This window comes from Choristoneura fumiferana, chromosome 20 (genome assembly GCF_025370935.1).
Source record: "Choristoneura fumiferana chromosome 20, NRCan_CFum_1, whole genome shotgun sequence".
NCBI classification, from domain to species: domain Eukaryota; kingdom Metazoa; phylum Arthropoda; class Insecta; order Lepidoptera; family Tortricidae; genus Choristoneura; species Choristoneura fumiferana.
The window spans coordinates 2,494,461-2,514,796 of NC_133491.1; the positions used below are offsets into that span (position 1 = coordinate 2,494,461).

The 20,336-nt window shown below is 39.0% G+C and overlaps 1 protein-coding gene across 3 annotated transcripts in view; it reads left to right on the forward strand.

The window, feature by feature from the left end:
- The first annotated feature begins 1,555 nt into the window (after nt 1–1,555).
- LOC141439176 (neural cell adhesion molecule 1-like) overlaps nt 1,556–20,336 on the forward strand; it is a 126,090-nt gene continuing 107,309 nt past the window's right edge. For all 3 annotated transcript variants that reach the window (XM_074103344.1, XM_074103345.1, XM_074103346.1), the window contains exons 1-2: nt 1,556–1,674; nt 10,030–10,198. In XM_074103344.1, coding sequence (XP_073959445.1) covers nt 10,090–10,198 — 109 coding nt within the window. In that variant the 5' untranslated portion in view covers nt 1,556–1,674; nt 10,030–10,089. The remainder of the gene's footprint in view (nt 1,675–10,029; nt 10,199–20,336) is intronic.

Here is a 20,336-nt window from a genome sequence, read left to right on the forward strand (position 1 = left end):
CTGTAGACCTGGGAATAATACTTACTATACTTACTAATATCATAAATGCGAAAGTGTGTGTGTTTGTATGTTTGTCCGTCTTTCTCGTCGAAACGGAGCGACGGATCGACGTGATTTTTGGCATAGATATAATTTATGGGCCAGAGAGTGACATAGGCTACTTTTTATCCCGGCATAATGCACAGTTCCCGAGGAAACAGCGCGCGATAACCGAATTCCACGCGGGCGAAGCCGCGGGCGGGCAAAAGCTATAATTTCAATGGTTATAATTTGAAATCAATATCTGCCCATTAAGCAATATCGAAATCGGTCCCAAGATAAAGAGTCTTGACAGACATACAGACGGACGGACACACAACAAAGTGATAATAAGGGTTCCGTTTTTTCTAATGAGGGACGAAAACCTAAAAACTAATTATTTTTAAGTCGCTGAACTATTGTCGTTCAGTTTGACGAGTATGATCTATGTTTTAATTATTTTCTCTTGTTAAAGGGCTCACACGGAATTATATATTTTTTTATCAACTATCGCCGACCAGATTGACTTACGCATCATAGCATACAGGGTGGCTCATTTAGATCGGTCAGTATGGGAAAGTTTGAAACTAAGACATACGATGAAGATCTGACCTTAGGAACCATGTCATTGATTTGAGTAACAAGAAAAGCTGCATTCTTACATTAAAAAAAAAACATGTACTTACTCAGTTTGAGATTTGAACTCAGTAACTTTGAAAAATAAAACTCATTATTTCTATTTGGATATCGGTAGCGTAGGTGACAAGCAATAAATGTTACTATGAAATAAATGTAAAAAATAAAATGTAATTTTTATTTTTAAAAACGTCCGGGTTCGATTCCCGGACTGATTGCAAAAATTTTTAAATGTATGAATTCAGTTTTTCTTGTTACTAAAATCGATGACATGGTTGCTAAGAACAATGCCCCTTTTCAGGAAGCTATGTTACAATTTACAAGCGGTAATCACTTTTCAACGCATACTGTTAAACAAAGGCTACCGCATTTAAAATGTAACTTGTAGCTTCGTGAAATAGGGCACAGATCTCATGTCTTATAGTTTCAGACTTTCCCATTCTGACCGATCTAAATGAGCCAACCTGTATAATTAAGTATTAAAGCTAACTACTTTGCCTAATGAAGTCCTACATTTCCACGCAATTTTTGCTTATAAAACCCCTACAAGAAATCTATCAAAGACATCCACAAACGCAAAGCACGACTAAGTTTTAAACCAAACCGTACTAACGAGCGAAATACTTCCATTCCATACTTTATATTTCCATACGTAAACCTACTAAATTCAATAGAACATGTTCAAAAGCAAACTGCCTTTAAACTTCGTATTACATAATCACGTTGGGTAATAACCTGGCTCCATACTTTTAAGCAAGTGGCTGAATTAAGAAGTAGCTGGCGCAAAGTGACGTGGTAGAAACCGTGGGTTGTTTGATTTGGTAGGGTTATACTACGGTACTGGACTGGCTTGTTTGAAGAATTTGAGGTGAGAATTCAGTGCGCTTCGGGCTGTGGCAGGGGGTGGTCGCACGTTCGTTCGGTTTCAGGATATACGTACGTTTAACTTTTGGAGTGAACTTTTGTGTGTTAGTTAAGTGATTCGTGCTTGGGATGTAGTTGTTGAATCTGCCGTGTTTTGTGAGTATTTTTTTTTGTAATAGTGGTCGTTTTGAGACTAAGTTTGTTCAAAGTTTTTGAGCTTAGAGTGGATTTTTGATATTTCAACGGCTGATTGCATGTTCAGTAGAAGGCGGAATATATATTTTTTAAAGTACCTACCTACTTCTATTGGAGTTTGATTTTTTAAATAGTATTTTAAAGTTTAAAATTAAAATTAAAAATATTAGTGTCGTATAGGAACGGATTAATTCAAGTTTTCGAAATATTCCTGTTTTTTGGAGAACCCTATAAAGATCAAATTTCAAGAAATAAAAATAGATAAACCTTTAAAACATGCAAATTTAATTAAAAAAAGAAATCTCGCAAAAATTATACGGAATAAACTTGCAATATTTCGTAGCTCGCTACGAGCGGCTAACTGCTACGATTTAGGCTTTCCCACGCATCCATAGCGCGCTACGGCGTAGCACAAACGACAAGTGTAAACAATTACAAACAGAAAAGACCGTTTACCGAATAGTTAGTTGTCCGAATAATAATCAGTCTTCATAAATACCTACTACTGATAACCTGCTATATAACTTAGGTTTTCCCACGCATCCGTAGCGCGCTACGGCGTAGCACAAACGATAAGTGTAAACGATAAAATTACAGACAGAAAAGACCGTATACCGAATAGTTAGTTGTCCGAATTATTATAATAGTCTTAATAAATACTAAGTTACCTGTTAACTGCTATAACTTAGTTAGGCTTTCCCACGCATCCGTAGCGCGCTACGGCGTAGCACTATCACAAGTGATTACAATTACAGTCAGAAAATATCGTTCACCGAATAGATAATGGTCCGAATATTAGTTTTTAATGTTTTACGGTGAATCATATTCCATCAAATATTAAAAATGTTAAAGTATGTGAATGTATATTTGATAATCTTGTACCCTAAAACGGCTGTTCTAATTTAATTTTAAGCACATAAAATCCTAAAACCTCAACTGGCCAAGAGAAATAGAAAAGTTTATTTTGTTTTGGACAAAATAAACTTGTTCTTTTAATTAGTGCCTAAAAGCAGTGACATGTCTAACCAGATACATGGAATGCAAACATTGTCATACAATCTAAAATGTTTTTATTTTAGCTGAAATTAATTGATTACCTAGCCGTGGTGGCCTAGTGGTTTGACCCATCGCCTCTCAAGCAGAGGGTCGTGGGTTCAAACCCCGGCTCGCACCTCTGAGTTTTTCGAAATTCATGTGCGGAGTTACATTTGAAATTTACTACGAGCTTTGCGGTGAAGGAAAACATCGTGAGGAAACCTGCACAAACCTGCGAAGCAATTCAATGGTGTGTGTGAAGTTCCCAATCCGCACTGGGCCCGCGTGGGAACTATGGCCCAAACCCTCTCATTCTGAGGGGAGGCCTGTGCCCTGCAGTGGGACGTATATAGGCTGGGATGATAATTGATTGATGCACCGATGTTAAGTATTGCTTTTCAATAAATTAATAGTAGATTTTACAACAAGAGCATAAAACGAGCCATTTTACCCGAGACGTTCATATAGCCACCCGAGCGGATACGGCGAGGGTGGATAGACACGTCCAGGGGAAATGGGTCTAATGCTCGAGTTTTATACTCTGCTTTTCACTTCGATTGAGAGGAAATGAAATAGCAGCAGTGGAAACAATTGTTCACTTACTAGGTACCTTTTATTTTTCATGCATTGCTACATAATTATCAATTTTTAGGTTAATTGATTTATTTTGATTGATTTTTAGTTCCATATAAAACTTTTTTGTTTGTGGCTGCTGACATCTGATTACCTTGGTCTTAGACGAAGATTTTCTTTATGCACTAGAGCTAGAGCATAAAAAGACATTTTATGTCACCCAGATTCAGCATAAAGACGAACTTTACGAGCATGAGAAGTGAAAATTAAGTTTTAGGGGCTGTTTCACCATCCATTGATTAGTGTTAAATGACGGTTAAATGTGATGCCGTCTCCGTCTATTCGATCAAAACAAATAGAGACGGCATCACATTTAACCGTCAGTTAACACTAATCAATGGATGGTGAAACAGCCCCTTAGTGTCAATGTGCCAGTGGGATATTTTCGTATCTATATATTATGTTTTGTTACTATTGTAAGTACTAGCCTTTACTCACGACCCCCTCCGCGTAAAATTCGGTTTTCACTATCCCGCGGGAACTATGCAATTTTCCGGGATAAAAAATATCCTATGTCCTTCCCCGGGACTCAAACTATCTGTATATAGAATTTCATCTGAATCGGTTCAGCGGTTTAGACGTGACAAACAAACAAACAGACTTACAAATTTTCGCATTTATTACATTATTAAGGTCGTGGGATTCTTTGATTGTTTAAATCCTTAAGCCATTGATAAAATATATACATCCTCACCGTGAGGAAACCTGTACAATCTGCGAAGCAATTCAATGGCGTCTATTAATGGCCTGTGCCTAGCATTGGGTTATATAGGCGAGGAGAATGGTGATATCTTAATTTTGATCCGTGGCAATTCAGATAATATGCTCTTTAATAAAACGATTCTAAACTTGAAATACTTATGTACATAATAAAAACGGGCCACGTGCGAGTCGAGCTCGCGCACGAAGGGTTCCGTACCATTGCCTATACAACATTAGACATTAGCAAAAAAAAACGGCATAAAAAACAAATTTGTTGTATGATATGCCACCCTTAAATATTTATTTTAATTTAATTATTTATAAATAATTTATTGAATCAGGCGTTACTTTGCGGAGGTCCATATCAATCAACTAAAAGAATTTCCTTGCTCACCCGCGACCTTACGATAGCTCAGCTTATGCAAAATATGCGTGTTCATGCAGTTCCTCCACCTCCACACTGTAAGAACACACATAAACCACACAAACCCATCACCACCACCACCACACTACACTGACGCGTTTCGAACTCAACCAGAGCTCATCTTCAGAGTGACACAACCGTACACCATGCTACCAGTTACTTACACTGGTGGTGGTGATAGATGGGTTTGTGTGATTTGTGTGTGTTCTTACAGTGTGGAGGCGGAGGAACTGTATGAACACGCATATTTTGCATAAGCTTAGCTATCGTAAGGTCGCGGGTGAGCAAGAAAATTCTTTTAGCTCATTAATTATTTATTTTTAAAGCGATTATGTAACTAAAGATTCTGTGAATATTTCAAGCGTCTACCTGTTGCCGTTATTAATAACAAGCAAAAAACGGCGAAACAATCACGTTTGTTGTATGGGAGCCCCCCTTAAATACTAATATTATTCCATTTTTAGTATTTTTTGTTACAGCGGCCACAGTAATACATAATATGTAAAAATGTCAAGTATCTAACTGTTACGACTCAAGAGATAGAGTCCTGTGACAGACAGACGGACAGACAGCGGTCTCAATAATAGGGTTCCCTTGCCACCCTTTGGGTACGGAACCCTAAAAAAATACTTAAAGGAAGATGCTGGGAGCGTTCCCTCTTTGAACAGCTTATTCGTCATCATCATCATGTCAGCCGAAAGACGTCCACTGCTGGACATAGGCCTCCCCCAAGGCTTTCCACTCAGACCGGTCTGTCGCTCCATCTTGTTGGAGACAGCTCGTCTCCTGGTCCGTGGAATAGCTTATTATTAGACTTCATAGTAGGTCTCATGCTAACATAAAAAAAAACATTTATGCTAAATAATTAGTAGTACTTACCTGTTATAGATGTTTAAGTTTTGTAATACCTACGAATTATGTTTGGTGCTTAGTAGCGACATCTCTTGTCTGGGTGAGCGGTTAGTTCCAAAAGAATGTGACGTCTCTCGATGAGAGCGAAACATAGATGTCGCTAGTGCTGCTGCTTAAGTAGCGTAGTGGAAAAAAAACCTGAGATATGTGCGCATAGGAGAAATTCGTATCTAGACTCCTGTCCAGCGGTGGAGTAGGGGTTATAGCACGCAGCACGGATTGCTGAGGACCTGGGTTCAATTCCCAGCGCTGGTCTCTTTTTCCGGTTTTTTTGTGCATCCATGTCTCAGTTTATATTTTCGACCTACGAATTGTTACAGGTGCTTTCTACTTTTATCTTCCTTTTCCAATTAACATCTCTTTACACCGACGCTTTCTTTTTGCGACAGTAAGGGGCTGTTTCACCATCCATTGATTAGCGTTAACTGACGGTTAAATGTGATGCCATCTCTATTTGTTTTGTTCGAATAGACGGTGACGGCATCACATTTAACCGCCAGTTAACACTAATCAATGATGAACCAGCCCCTAAGTATATAATGCTAAATAAAAATACTGCTCATAAACAGCTCTTAGCATATATCTTATCAAAGACTTAAGCGCCGAAAAGCATATCTTCCACTCAACATTATGAGGCCACTTTAAACTGAGCGTGCCAAAATTACCTAAGCCGAGGCGTTTTTTTCCCCCACTAACGAGGTGTCGCGAAATAGGTAAATGTGTGTTTTCCTGCAGGGAAACGCGATAAGGCGAACGTTAAGGATTCCTTTGCGTGCATGTGTTTGTATGGGAGGAATTTACAAATTAGTTTCTTGCGGTTTTGTACTTTATACCGGTTGTTAGAGGCGACGGTTATTTGAAGTTATGATTCTTTGGTACATTATTAATGAGGGTTTTCACAGAGGCAAAATATCGCTAGATGGCGTTAGTATCGTGAGGTCCGTTTGAAGTTTGCTCGTGATTGGTTATATAGCTAAATGAGCCAATCGCAAGCAAGACTGAAACGTCAAACGGCACGATACTAACGCCATCTAGCGATATATACCCGGGGCTTAGCACGGAGAACGGATGGCCGAAAAGTTGAAACTCAAACTCTTTATTGCATTAAGGGGCTGTTTCACCATCCATTGATTAGTGTTAACTGGCGGTTAGGTGTGATGCCGTCTCTATTTGTTTTGTTCGAATAGACGGAGGCGGCATCACATTTCACCGTCGGTTAACGCTAATCAATGGATGGTGAAAAGGCCCCTAAATGTTGTGTTGTGTGTGTTGTGATGTGTTGAGTTGTGTTCTCGAGTGGAGACCGTGCATCGGCAAGCGCAGCGTAGGGCCACCAACGAGGTGGACAGATGACCGGGTTAAAGTCGTGGGTTCACGGTGGATGCAAGCCGCTGCCAACCGAAGCAACTGGAGGTCTATGGGGGAGGCCTACGTCCAACAGTGGACGTCCTACGGCTGAGATGATGATGATAATGATGACCTGGGGCTTCGCTTGCGTGCATCATTAGATAAGTCTAGCAATTGAATTGAAATCATGGGATTCATCTCAATTTCCTTGTAGTTTATGGAGTAAAAAAAAAAATGATTGTTTGACAGTTACAAAATCATAAAATGTTGTAAGAACACGTATTTTTTCGTTTCACACTTATTTTTTCAATCAAGCAAAAACGACAAAGATGTACTGAGTTAAATAAAAATAAAAGCTTATAAATACAAGTAAATGAAGCCGTGGTGGCCTAGTGGTTTGACCTATTGCCTCTCAAGCGGAGGGTCGTGGGTTCAAACCCTGGCTCGCACCTCTGAGTTTTTCGAAATTCATGTGCGGCATTACATTTGAAATTTACCACGAGCTTTGCGGAGAAGGAAAACATCGTGAGGGAACCCGCACAAACCTGCGAAGTAATTCAATGGTGCGTGTGAAGTTGCCAATCCGCACTGGGCCCGCATGGGAACTATGGCCCTTGTTCTGAGAGGAGGCCTCTGCCCTGCAGTGGGACGTATATAGGCTGGAATGATGATGATGAAATACAAGTAAATTCGTGTTCCAATTGTCCAATTCAAACAAGTCGTTAAAACGCTCTAGTTTATAAAAGCAATCTAAAGTTATTTCAGTTCAAAGAGCGATGATTTTTGTTGTATACCTATTGAAAAAGGTAACAAAACGGTCGAGCTATAAATATAAGCGTGAGCGTTTACATATAAAAATAAAAGGAAAAACGGCCAAGCATAGATACCTACCCGTAAATGTGTGGTGCCACTGCTAGGGGGTAAGATATTATAAACTTTTATTTAACTTGCAACGTTCGTATTGTTTGTTAATAATTTTGTGGTATCATAATTAACAGACTATTTTTGTTACATTGCTCACCTGCGACCTTATGATAGCCACGGTTATGCAAGAAATGTGTGTTCATGCAGTTCCCCTCCTCCACACTGTAAGAACACACACAAATCACACAGACCCAACACAACCGTCCACCATGCTACCAGATGTTGGACCTTTGCATCCATCTGTGTGGTGTCAAATTTTGTCGTTGGAAATATGACAATGCAGTACAAGTACAGTCAAAGAAACGGATTCAGGTACTAGGCTGGAACATGTGTGCTACTAATGTAAGAAATTTGCCACAGAAATCTTAGCGAAATTGGTTATGAAAACGTTCCACCCCGGTACGTGATTCAGCCCTGCTACTCCGAAGTTCGAAAATCGAAGTTCGTATGGTACCGGCTCTCTCGCTCTCCTATTAAATAGTATAAGTGTCAGAGGGACCGAACGACACGAACATTGATTTTCGATTTTCGTAGTAGCCCTGCTGTTTCCTTGCCTGTACAGCCAACAAAATGTACGTCTGCGTATCGAGGAGAATATTCAAAGAATCAAGGAAAAAATGAGATAAATTTTACTCACATAAATCGATACGCATAACAATCAAAAAATTATATAATCAATAAAAAATATTCTAAATTCGCTATTACAGCCACCTCGCCCGAACTCCAACGTTTTCAATACCATGCAAATACAGCTCTGCCGGCCAGCGATAGCCGTATTAACATACATTTGCCCCGCTAATCCGACGCGTTAAAAACGTAGTGCCTTTTGCTTGTAGCTGCGGCTGTTTAATTGCAAATTAAATGAGTATGCGGGACAATTAATGGCTTCAGAAGTTTATAAAATTAGAAGTCTTTATTCGCGTACCCTTGCGTGATTTATTACGGCAGCCATAGACGTACCTAGCGATTTATTTGTGCAAATTTAAACTTGTGCAAGACTATAACTAACTGTAATGTCCTTGCACAAATACCTACCGGCACATGTTTCAATATCACTACAAAAACAGTTAATTTCTTGTATTAGAAGGATCACCATTTCGCCATATTCTAAATTATAAATATTTGCATACTACCTATAATAGGTCTGTATGTATTTTGACGACCGGATGGCCAAGTGGTTACAGAACTTGATTACGAAGCTTGAGGTCCCGGGTTCGATTGCCGGCCGGGGCAGACATTTGTATGAATAATAGTCTTGGATGTTTAATTATATGTATTTATAAGTATGTTTATCCGTTGCCTAGTATCTATAGTAAGTACAAGCTTTGCTTAGTTTGGGACTAGGTCAATTGATATTTATTTATTATTTATTTATTTATCTACAATCTTTATATCCGATGTCTGCTTTGCATGATTCGGAACTATGCCAGAGCAGTAAATAAATATTATCCCACGTTATTTAATCATTTTAGTGTCAATATGTACATTGTCTGCCTCTAGTGGAGCAAGAGAGGAGAGGCCTTTGCCCAGCAGTCTTCTTCAGCCCATAGCCACCCAATGCTGAGTGTAGGCATCCTGCATTGCTCGCCACTCATCTCGGTCTAGTGCTCTCCTCATCCAGCACCTTCCCGCCACTTTGACCAGGTCGTCGGTCCACCTCATCTCCTGTCTACCAACGTTTCTCCGCCCGGTTCTGGGTCTCCACTCCATCACGGCCTTCCCCCATCTTCCATCACTCCTGCGGCATATGTGTCCAGCCCACTTCCACTTCCTTTGGGTGATTACCCTGGCTATATCAGTGAGCCTTGTTCGTCTCCGAATCTCCGTATTTCGGAACCTGTCACGGAGAGATATGCCCAACATCGCCCGCTCCATCGCCCTTTGCGTGACTTGCAGCTTGTGTACGACCTTCTGCGTGAGCGTCCAAGTTTCGGCTCCATATACCAGCACCGGGAGGACACACTGCTCGAAGCATCTGCGCTTGAGATTAAGAGGTATGTCCCCTCTGAGCACGTCGGACAATTTACCGAATGCCGCCCAGCCTAAGCGAATTCGACGCTGAATTTCCAAGTCCTGTCCGCTCTTTTCTAGGCTCATGGTTTGACCGAGATAGACATACTCATCCACCCTCTCCAGTACCTGTCCATGAACTGTAATGTGACACCAAAACCACCAGCAGTGGGACACAAAAATAGGCTAATAAAAAAATGTGCATTGTGTTTAAATAAATAAATGAAAATAATTAAAAGCAAAAACATGAAAATAAAAATAAAATTACAATTTAGATAAAAAATGAAGGAAATAAGCCCACGTTTATTTATTTATTTATTTCTCTACAGATCCGCCTCCGACCGCCCTAAGGTGCAGACGCGCAATCAAAATGGCCACCGAGTGACAAAATGGCCGCCGCGGGTAAAATGGCGTGGCGTGTGTTGTTGTTCGCGGTGGTGCTGGAAGCTGCCATTGGACAGACTGGGCTCGGGCTGGCCGAGGAAAGCGAAGATTTGGGTAAATATCAAATGTTACGGGTGGTGTGAACCAAACAACCCAACCCAAACCAACCAACAAAAAATTTTGAGGGTCCATGTGCCGAACACCACAATGTATCTTGTATCTATGTATATGCGGGTCAAATTTTGCAAGTAACATTTGGCCCACTTCTAGAAGTCGGATTGTCTTGAAATTTGGCATACTTATGTAAATTGCGTGACAATACAATAATCTGGTAGTTACATTCTGGTAGTCTGGCCAGGATCGTTTCCGCAGGACGGAACTCTTCAACGGTTAATGGCGTCGACTTTAAATTTGGTATTGCAAATGTAGTTTGGGTGACAATGCAAGTACAGTCAACAAAAAGTTCAGCCAGTAAAAAGCTTTTAATTAAAAATGTAATTTTTACCAAAATCTATTGACAATGAAAGTGTGTTCATTAAGACCTTATCTAATAACCCTCAAAGTTTGCTAATATTATTAATAGGTCTAAACTCGTGCCTACATCCTTCCTTTGGGAAGGACATACCTAAGAAATAATTATAATTGGACACTGTGGTCTTTTGTAAAGTACAGAGTGAAAACTAGTAGGAAAAGCCGGAGATTTTTTCCTCTATTGTCTCTGAACATCTTAAGCCCTAAGCAATGTAATTTGAATGTGTCTAAAAGATATTCCAAAAAAGTACCTTTGGTACGCAGGAGGCTAAAGTAATACATAACCAAGCTATTTGAAAAACTTTCTGGTTATAGAAATAGAAGTCGTATGATTAAATACTTTAGATTGTGTCCAAGAATACATAAGTAAGTATATCTTCCGTAGAGCATTACAGTTCGCCCCGAGGGTACAAAATGTTCCAGAACTTAAATATTGAATAAAATATGCGAAAAGAAATCAACAGAGCGCCTCCATAAATTACATTCATTGTCCGCTCAACTTTATAGCAACGGCCAGACGGCCTTGCAGCGTTTTATGATAGAAATAGTCACGTGAAGTATTATGGAATAAATTTTATTAAATAAATCATTTTTTAAGACTAGCCTCTTTACTGAATGTGCTTGTATTGTCATTCAAACTACAACTAGTCAATTTGATGAGTAGAAGTAGGTGAAATAGTTGATTGAAGATAACTTACGAATACATACAAGGTGTTTATTGTTAAATAGAAAATCTCAGGCACCCCACATAATATGGTTATATGTAATACACCGAATAATTGAGACATAGAAGCAAAGTCAGCAACATCCACTTTTTTACTGATGCAATTTAATTTACTTTAGGAGATACTGCATGATGTGTACCTAAATAAAACACCAAACAGTTTAGATTTTAGAGGGGGGAAGGGGGAGGGAGGCTCTATTTAATTAAAATTTACACCTTAAACTTGAATATTTCGCAAAAAGATCACTGAATCGCAAAATCTTGGCAACCCCAATGGTTTTAAAAGACTTATCAAACGACGCCCCACACTATAGGGTTAGTCGAGAAAAAAAAATCACCCCCACTTTACCTACGTCTATGGGAGGTACGTACCCTTAAAATATTTTTTGTAGTTTTTTTATTTTACCACTGTCGGCGTGACTGATATGTAGGTATTTTCATGCCAAATTACAGTTATCTCTAGTACTAACGGTCTCTGAGCTTAGCCGCGGACGGACAGACAGACAGACGAGACATGGCTAAAACTATAAAAATTTCTAACAATAACAATATTTTTCTAACAAAGTGTATCACTGATGTCCCCTGAGTAACGGGACTGAATAACAACACTAAAAAGTTGATTGACCCAGTTGCATAAAGCCACAATAAAGCAAAATACTGCAGATCTATTAAAAAAACCAGTGAGATACACCTTTGGCCTCATCTGCACTTAACATCAGGTGAGATAGGGGTCAATCACGGTCAGTTTTATGTCAAAGTCCAAGTGCATGCATGCTATGGGATGATGAGCCACGAAGGAGTTACAATTCCTAACTTTCAGTGGATTTGTACCCCATTAAATCATACTTTTAAGAAGTGACCCAGGAGACGTTACCATGGCGACCAGCTACACTAAAAAAAATATTGACCCAACTAATGACGATTGCTGACCCGCAGTTCTGTAAACGATTTATAATTTAACCGTTTTGATATGCATAGTTTATTCATGAAAAACAACAAGGATTAACTGCAGAATATTAAAAAGTTGCTGATACACACAGACGTGGATGTTCAACAAACTTTTGAAAAGTATAAAATATAAAAAAAATATAAGTAAGTTATTTTAATTTTAATAGTTGATTTATAAAATAATTTTACAAAATAAAACGTTAACAAAAAATTATGAAATTATTACCAAAATTGCGATTTAGTCAAATAAATCGTCCTTTGCCATTCCCACCGCAAAAGGCATTTCCACGTTAGATAGCTAATGGACAGCCTTTGCATCAGAAAGGTCTCCAGTGGAGGTCATTTGACTTATATGCCCAGTTTAAGAATTGGATATACCTATCTCTTTCCATGGGCGTCGTAATGAGCGACTAAAGGGCCCCATACACGGTACGATTCGTCTGTACGATCCGTCGCTTCAGGCCGATCAAGATCGTTAACGATTTACTTAATCGAAGACGATGTCGGAGATCGCAACAAAATCCCATGCAATCATGAATATCGTAACGATGAATCCACAATGTATGGCTCTTACCGATCAATCATCACGATTTTCATTAGATCGATCGTAACTCGAGCTAGTGCCGCTGCTTAGGTGACTAAATAAGAAAACAAACAAGCTGAGATATTTGGTGCATAGGAGAAATTCGTGTCTGTCTCACTGTCCAGTGGTGGCGTAGCGGTATAGCACGTGGCACGGAATTCCGAGGACCTGAGTTCGATTCCCAGCGCTGATCTTATTTTTCTGGTTTTTCTATGCATTATATTTCAGTTCGCATTTTCGATATGGGTTTTACGAGATGACCGTAAAAGTAACAAAAAATTTGGAATTGAAATAAAAAAATACAAAAAGATTCCAATAAACCAATCTTAAATGAAGCTTTCCTATTGGTTCATGTAAAACACTTTCCTCGCACATGCTCTGCTTGAAATACAGCCTCAGCGTGGTAGTTATACTCACACTTCACGTAACTTGCACAAAAAATACTGTCATTTCTCTGAGCCCTTTTTGAAGTAATCATGTATGTTAGGAAGAACATATGTGATTTTCCCACTAATGTCGATAAGCCAAAGGTTACTAGAAACACAGGGCAGCTTAAAGTTCCATCTTACAGACTGGCTAAAACCAAAAAGTCTTTTCTGGAAAAATGCATACGTTTTTATAATAAAATTCCAAAAAATATTATAAATGAAACGGATACAAAATTCAGATCTATTGTCAAGAAGACATTAATATCAAAGGCGTATTATAAAGTTAATGATTATATCATGGACAGGGATATTTGGAAATAATTCCGATCCGCATTAGCGATCCCTTCAAATAGCGAACCTACTGTGTTAAAAATAAAGTTGTGTTAAATACTTGTGATGTATATATATATATATATATATATATCATTTAATAATAATGTAAATCTGTTTAAAAATATATATATACCTCGTTGAGTTTCTTGCCGGATTCTTCTCAGCAGGGGTTTTTTCCGAACCGGTGGTAGATTTTTTTTTGACATTCATAAGTCCTTGTTATAGCCTAAATTGAATAAAGATATTTTGACTTTAACTTTGAAGAAGTTTTCCATTTATGAAGCCCATATGTATCGCTTTAAAAATTCATATCATATATGCATATTATGCCTACATCGAGGCAAGCGAAGCAATAAAGATAAAAATCATAAAAAACGTTGCGACTTGTTTATTTTATATTTTATCTTATTGGCTGGGAGTAAGACTGTGGAAAATGGCTTGACGTCCAAGCCATTTTCAACCCCGTAGTGTTGTCGTTAGTGCCTAATTTGGAGCGAATTGGCTACGGTACAGGTAATTGGGTGATTCTTTACTTTTTTAATCGCTATCATAAAATAAATAAGAATGAAGTGTAATATTGGGGGTTTTTTTTTATACGACTGGATGGCAAACGAGCAAGTGGGTCTCCTGATGGTAAGAGATCACCACCGCCCATAAACATCTGCAACACCAGGGGTATTGCAGACGCGTTGCCAACCTAGAGGCCTAAGATGGGATACCTCAAGTGCCATCAATTTCACCGGATGTCTTACTCTCCACGCCGAAACACAACAGTGCAAGCACTGCTGCTTCACGGCAGGATTAGCGAGCAAGATGGTGGTAGCAATCCGGGCGGATCTTGCACAAGGTCTCAAAAATGTTGGTATTTGCTTTCTTTTTAACCCCCGTCGCAAAAAGAGGGGTACATACATACATATAATCACGCCTCTTTCTCGTAGGGGTAGGCAGAGACCACTTCTTTCAACTTGCTACGATACTTACATACTTGTTTCGTTTCGTCCACTTTCATTATTCCCTTCATACATGCTCTTCGGTTTAGGGTACTCTTGACCTGGCCTCTTTTCAAGACGTCCCTGATTTGGCCTCGAAACGACCGCCTAGATCTACCCCTTCCAACATTTTCATTCACACTCGCTTCATACACTTTTTTCGTCAATCGTTCTTCATTCATTCTCTCGACATGGCCAAACCATCTCAGCATACCTTTCTCAATTTTTGTCACTACATCTTCTTTCAGACCACAAAAAGAGGGGTGTTATAAGTATGAAGCTGTTGTCTGTCTGTATATCTATGCGTAGCTCTCAAACGATTGGACTAATTTCGATGCGGTCTTTTTATGTGAAAGTGAGTTTCAGTAAAGTGTAATTATGTTCGATAAAAATCAGTTCAGACGTTTATGTAATATCGTACCTTGAAATAACAATTTCTGAAATTATCCAACGTTTCTAAATTGGTTAGTATATTGATGTGTCTCTTCACCGCCAAAAAACAAACAAAAAGACGTGCTCTGTACGCCACAGAAAAACCAGCGACAAATCAACTTGATTTTCAATTCCATTGCAGAAGGATTAATTTCGCGTTGACTGTTGGTCATGTATAGATGAACGCGGCGAGTGAGGCATTCCATCGGCTGTCACGACTAGATGACCGGCGGTGAGGAGGTTAACACCATGCTTGAAAATAAACTGAACTAACTTTACCATTCACCCACCTCAGTTGGCAAAAACCATTCAAAATATAAACAATCTTACGTCGTACGGCCTAGGTTCTCAATTTATCTCAATCAGTGGTTAAAAAAGAAAAGAAAAATAAAAAAATATCACGGAACACTTGACACCACTCGACCTAGTCCCATACTAAGCAAAGCTTGTCTTAAACATACTTATATAGATATAGGGTGACACTTTTTACCGGCGCGGATAATACCGACATGGAAATACTGACCCGATATTTCGTGTACACGCCCATTACAAACTGGTGTCTAATTGACAAGAGTTTCTATGGGCGTGTAGGTACACAAAAGATCATGTCGGTATATACAATTCTATGCTGTTTTGACACTTTAATCTACTATTTTTTTTTTGTATATCATATCTTGTAAATTCAAGGGGGAATACCTTTCTAGACTTATTTTCGCATGCCTGATGGCCGAACATATTACGGATCGCTAATAATACTGTACCTACCTACCTTATGTATATGTACCATATGTTCTGTGAATAAATATTCATTCATTCATTCATTCATATTCATTCATTCATTCATATTCATTCATTCATTCATTCATTCATTCATTAATTATACATACTTAAATACATATTAAACCTCCAAGACCCGAAAACCAACATTCGTATTATTCGTACAAATATCTGCCCCGGCCGGGAATCGAACTTGGGACCTCAAGCTTCATAGTCAAGTTCTCTAACCACTTGGCCATCCGGTTGTTTAAGCGTGAAGATGTAAGAGACAGACTTACGGAGAGAGATATTTTCACAATATTCAATTTAAATAAAACTCGTAATTTTAGTAGGGATGTTAAGAGGTTTATGGAAAATGTGTACGTAGGTTGGTAACTGAAGACTTAGCGAGGAGTTGGTTTAAAAAACATAAAATGAAATCTTTTCTTTTTTAACCGACTTCATAAAAGGAGGAGGTTATCAATTCGGTTGTATTTTTTTTTATGTTTGTTACCTCAGAGCTCCGTCATTTATTTGAAAATTTTTTTTTTCATTCGTCTAGGAAAGTCTTCAATTAGGTCCACATAAGCACCAAATCAGGATCTGATGATTGGATCTTAAGGAAATCGAGGGAACTCTTCAAATGTTGTAAGGACACTTGTAGTAAATTGTATATATTTAGTAGTAACTCGTGCATTTGACGACCAGATGACCTAGTGGTTAGAGAACCTGACTACGAAGCTGGAGGTCCCGGGTTCGATTCCCGTGTCGGGGCAGATATTTGTATGAAAAATACGAATGTCTGTTCTCGGGTCTTGGGTGTTTAATATGTATTTAAGTATGTATCTATCTAAATAATTATATTTATCCGTTGCTTAGTACCCATAACACAAGCTTTGCTAAGCTTACTTTGGGACTAGGTTAATTGGCGTTAATTGTCCCGTTATATTTATTTATTTTATTTATTTATTTATTTATTTATTTGCTCTTGAAAATCATCATTTGGTGAAGTGGAACTGATGATGAGGACCACAGTTGACCATCGGAGTTACTACTCAATAACAAGTATTTCACGTGTTGAATTTTAATTACTTTGACACAGTTGCTAAGCAATTTATGCTCCTCGTAATGCATATGGTAAAACGGGTGGATTCCACAATAAGGAACGTCTCTGCATCGGAAAAAGCAATCTTTCGTAAAAGGTGACGAGCAGTTGATATTAAACTATTGTCTTAGATTATTTACACTGAAAAGCGTGAAAAAAAAAATTATAACAAATAATTGAACCGACTACCAAAATCATGAATAGTACATTACTGCAGAGGCCATGAAGTAAGGGATTGATGGACGAGTTCGGGGTAGACGGCCGAGTCGTAGACGAGGCCGGATAAAACGAGTCCAGCAATCCCTGTTCTGGCCGAGGCTTGTATAGTGCTTTTCTCAAACAATGTGAGGAAATATTTCATCCATCCATCCATCCATCCAATCCCATCGCATCGCTTCGCATCGCATCGCTTCGCATCGCTTCGCGTCGCTTCGCATCGCTTCGCATCGCATCGCATCGCATCGCTTCGCATCGCATCGCATCGCTTCGCATCGCTTCGCATCGCATCGCATCGCATCGCATCGCATCGCATCGCTTGGCATCGCTTGGCATCGCTTGGCATCGCTTGGCATCGCTTGGCATCGCTTGGCATCGCTTGGCATCGCTTGGCATCGCTTGGCATCGCTTGGCATCGCTTCGCATCGCTTCGCATCGCATCGCATCGCTTCGCATCGTATCGCATCGCATCGCATCGCATCGCATCGCTTCGCATCGCATCGCATCGCATCGCATCGCAGTATCGCAAATGCTTATAGAGTAGTGGTGGTTGGCTGTTCGTAATTTTTCCTTTGTCAGTTTAATGTTAGTAAGTAAAATTAAAAAGTTAGAGCAGCGGACAATAATGGATTTTCATACATACTTCATGGCCTAGGCCAAGAAGTTATGTAGGGAGGTGGTAGGGAGCCATAAATGAGAAACTTCATGTCTCCATTTCGTGACATTAACGCATACATTTCCGAGCATGTTTGAGAAAATAATATTCTATACCAGTCTGAACTCTGAAGTCGGTTGGTGCCTAGATACCAGCCAGCAGGAGTTCTGTGTGTCGAAAACGTGTAAATAAATGTTTCTTTCCCTTTCTCTCTCTTCTCTCTCGAGTCATACGACTGTCTTCATTCCGTAGTAAATATATCTAAACTGCTGGATAGTTTTTCAATACTTAAAACCCGTATCTAAAACCCACAGCGCGTTCAAAATTCTAAATGAAACTCGAAATTCCACACCCGAGCAGACTGTATCTAGAATCCTCTAGAATCTCAAACAATATCGGCCACGGCTCTCTAGAGGTTTAACATATTCACAGGGTGTTCCAGCCAGCCGCTCTGAATACGTAAATGTAGAAATATAACTTACGAGAATTGAGCCGTTAGCTCGAAAATATAGAATTATCCTGTGGATGAATTATTTGAGTACGTCGGGATGTATGGTTGGGTTATTTTTGTACGTTACCGGCGAAGGTCTAAAAGGTCTAAAAGATAACTAGTTTGTTTACGTATGCGGTAACATAGGCAAATTTACATATTCATGTTTGGAATGGGAATATCTCAGCCTACAACGTCTTATTTTTGACTTCCGTTAGCTTTAAGGAAACATTCAACAAGCCAAATGAAGTTAATTCTTCTAACACACGAGTGGATTAACTCGTATATAGGTATAGTATACCGGGTGGGCTCTGTAACAGGAGCAAAAAATTAAAACACAGGTTCTGCTACTCAAATGGAACTACTTTAGTTCTGAAACTGTAAAAAATTAAGTAATTTTATCATTATGTTTATCCCAAACAAATTAATTGGTATTTTCAATGTACGGCATCCAACAGTCTAAATGACATCGCCCGTCACGTAACAAAATGATGTCCAATTAAACTTTAAACTATAATAAAACTCATAATACAAGTTATTTTCAAAAGCTGTAGAACTAAATTAGCCCAAGATGATGAGTGGAAGCTGTGGTTTAATTGTTTGCTCCTGTTACAGGGCCCACCTTGTATAAGATAATAAAGAATTGTGTAGTGTTCTTATAACGTGATAATGTCTGAATTTAACCTGACTACAGATATACATAATGTATTTCCATCGGGAAAAATCGGAATACGACGGCACCCGAAGTGTCAATCAATTATTTTATTAAATGACTGACATTTTCATATCCTATCCTACTAATATTATAAATGTGAAAGTTTGCGAGTAAGTGAATGAGGGAGTGAGTAAGTGAGTATGTTTGTTACTTCTTCACGCCGAAACGGCTGGACGGATTTAGATGAAATTTTGCAAAAAGTTAATTTATAACCTGGAATGAAACATAGAATACTTTTTACCCGATATTCCCACGGGATAGGGATAAAATCTCTAAATAACAACCGCTGGGCTTAGAGTCATGAAATTTGGTATGTAGGTAGCTATACGTCTGGAATAACACATAGGTTACTTTTATCCTGATGTTCCCACGGGATAGGGATAAAATCTCGAACTAATAACCGTGTACCCCGACACCGACGACGCTTAGGTAAAAAAATATTACTAGGTACTTATACTAAGCTAGTAAGCCGTGGTAGCCTAGTGGTTTGACCTATCGCCTCTCAAGCAGAGGGTCGTGGGTTCAAACCCCGGCTCGTACCTCTGAGTTTTTCGAAATTCATGTGCGGAATTACATTTAAAATTTACCACGAGCTATGCGGTGAAGGTAAACATCGTGAGGAAACCTGCACAACCTGCGAAGCAATTCAATGGTGTGTGTGAAGTTCCCAATCCGCACTGGGCCCGCGTGGGAACTATGGCCCAAGCCCTCTTGTTTGAGAGGAGGCCTGTGCCCAGCAGTGGGACGTATATAGGCTGGGATGATGGTGATGACTTATACTAAATCAACTTAGGCTAATTTTGCGGGAAATCAGCATAGTCCCCGCGGGATAGGGATAAGCGAATTCTTCGTAGATGAAGTTGCGGCCAACAGCTAGGTAATGCATAATTATTTTTTACTTTTTAGTTGTCTTTTTTGGCGGCGTTTTTTTGTCAGCGTTTTTTTTCAGGCGTTTTTTTGTTTGTCGGGGGTTTTTCAAATTTTTAATTTAAGTTTTTTTTTCATTTTTATTCGTCTGTAGTATCTATATATGTTGTCTGTATATGTTTTTGTTCGAAAATTATTTATTTTGATAGTTTGATTAATAAAATGTATCTTTTTTTTCTAAATCTCATGTCTTTCATTTATATTTTGACTTCACAACCGAATCGTTTCCTGTTATTATAAGAAACTTCATCGTTCCAGTGAATATGACCCGATCTTTTATGTAGATGATATTTGCCTCGGACGGTTACGGAATACCGCGAAATGAAATGGCAACAATACATACAATAGAAACACAATGAAACACGCAGACGTTTGATGGAACTACTCGTAAGAACTAGGTATGTACCACAGAATCACTCC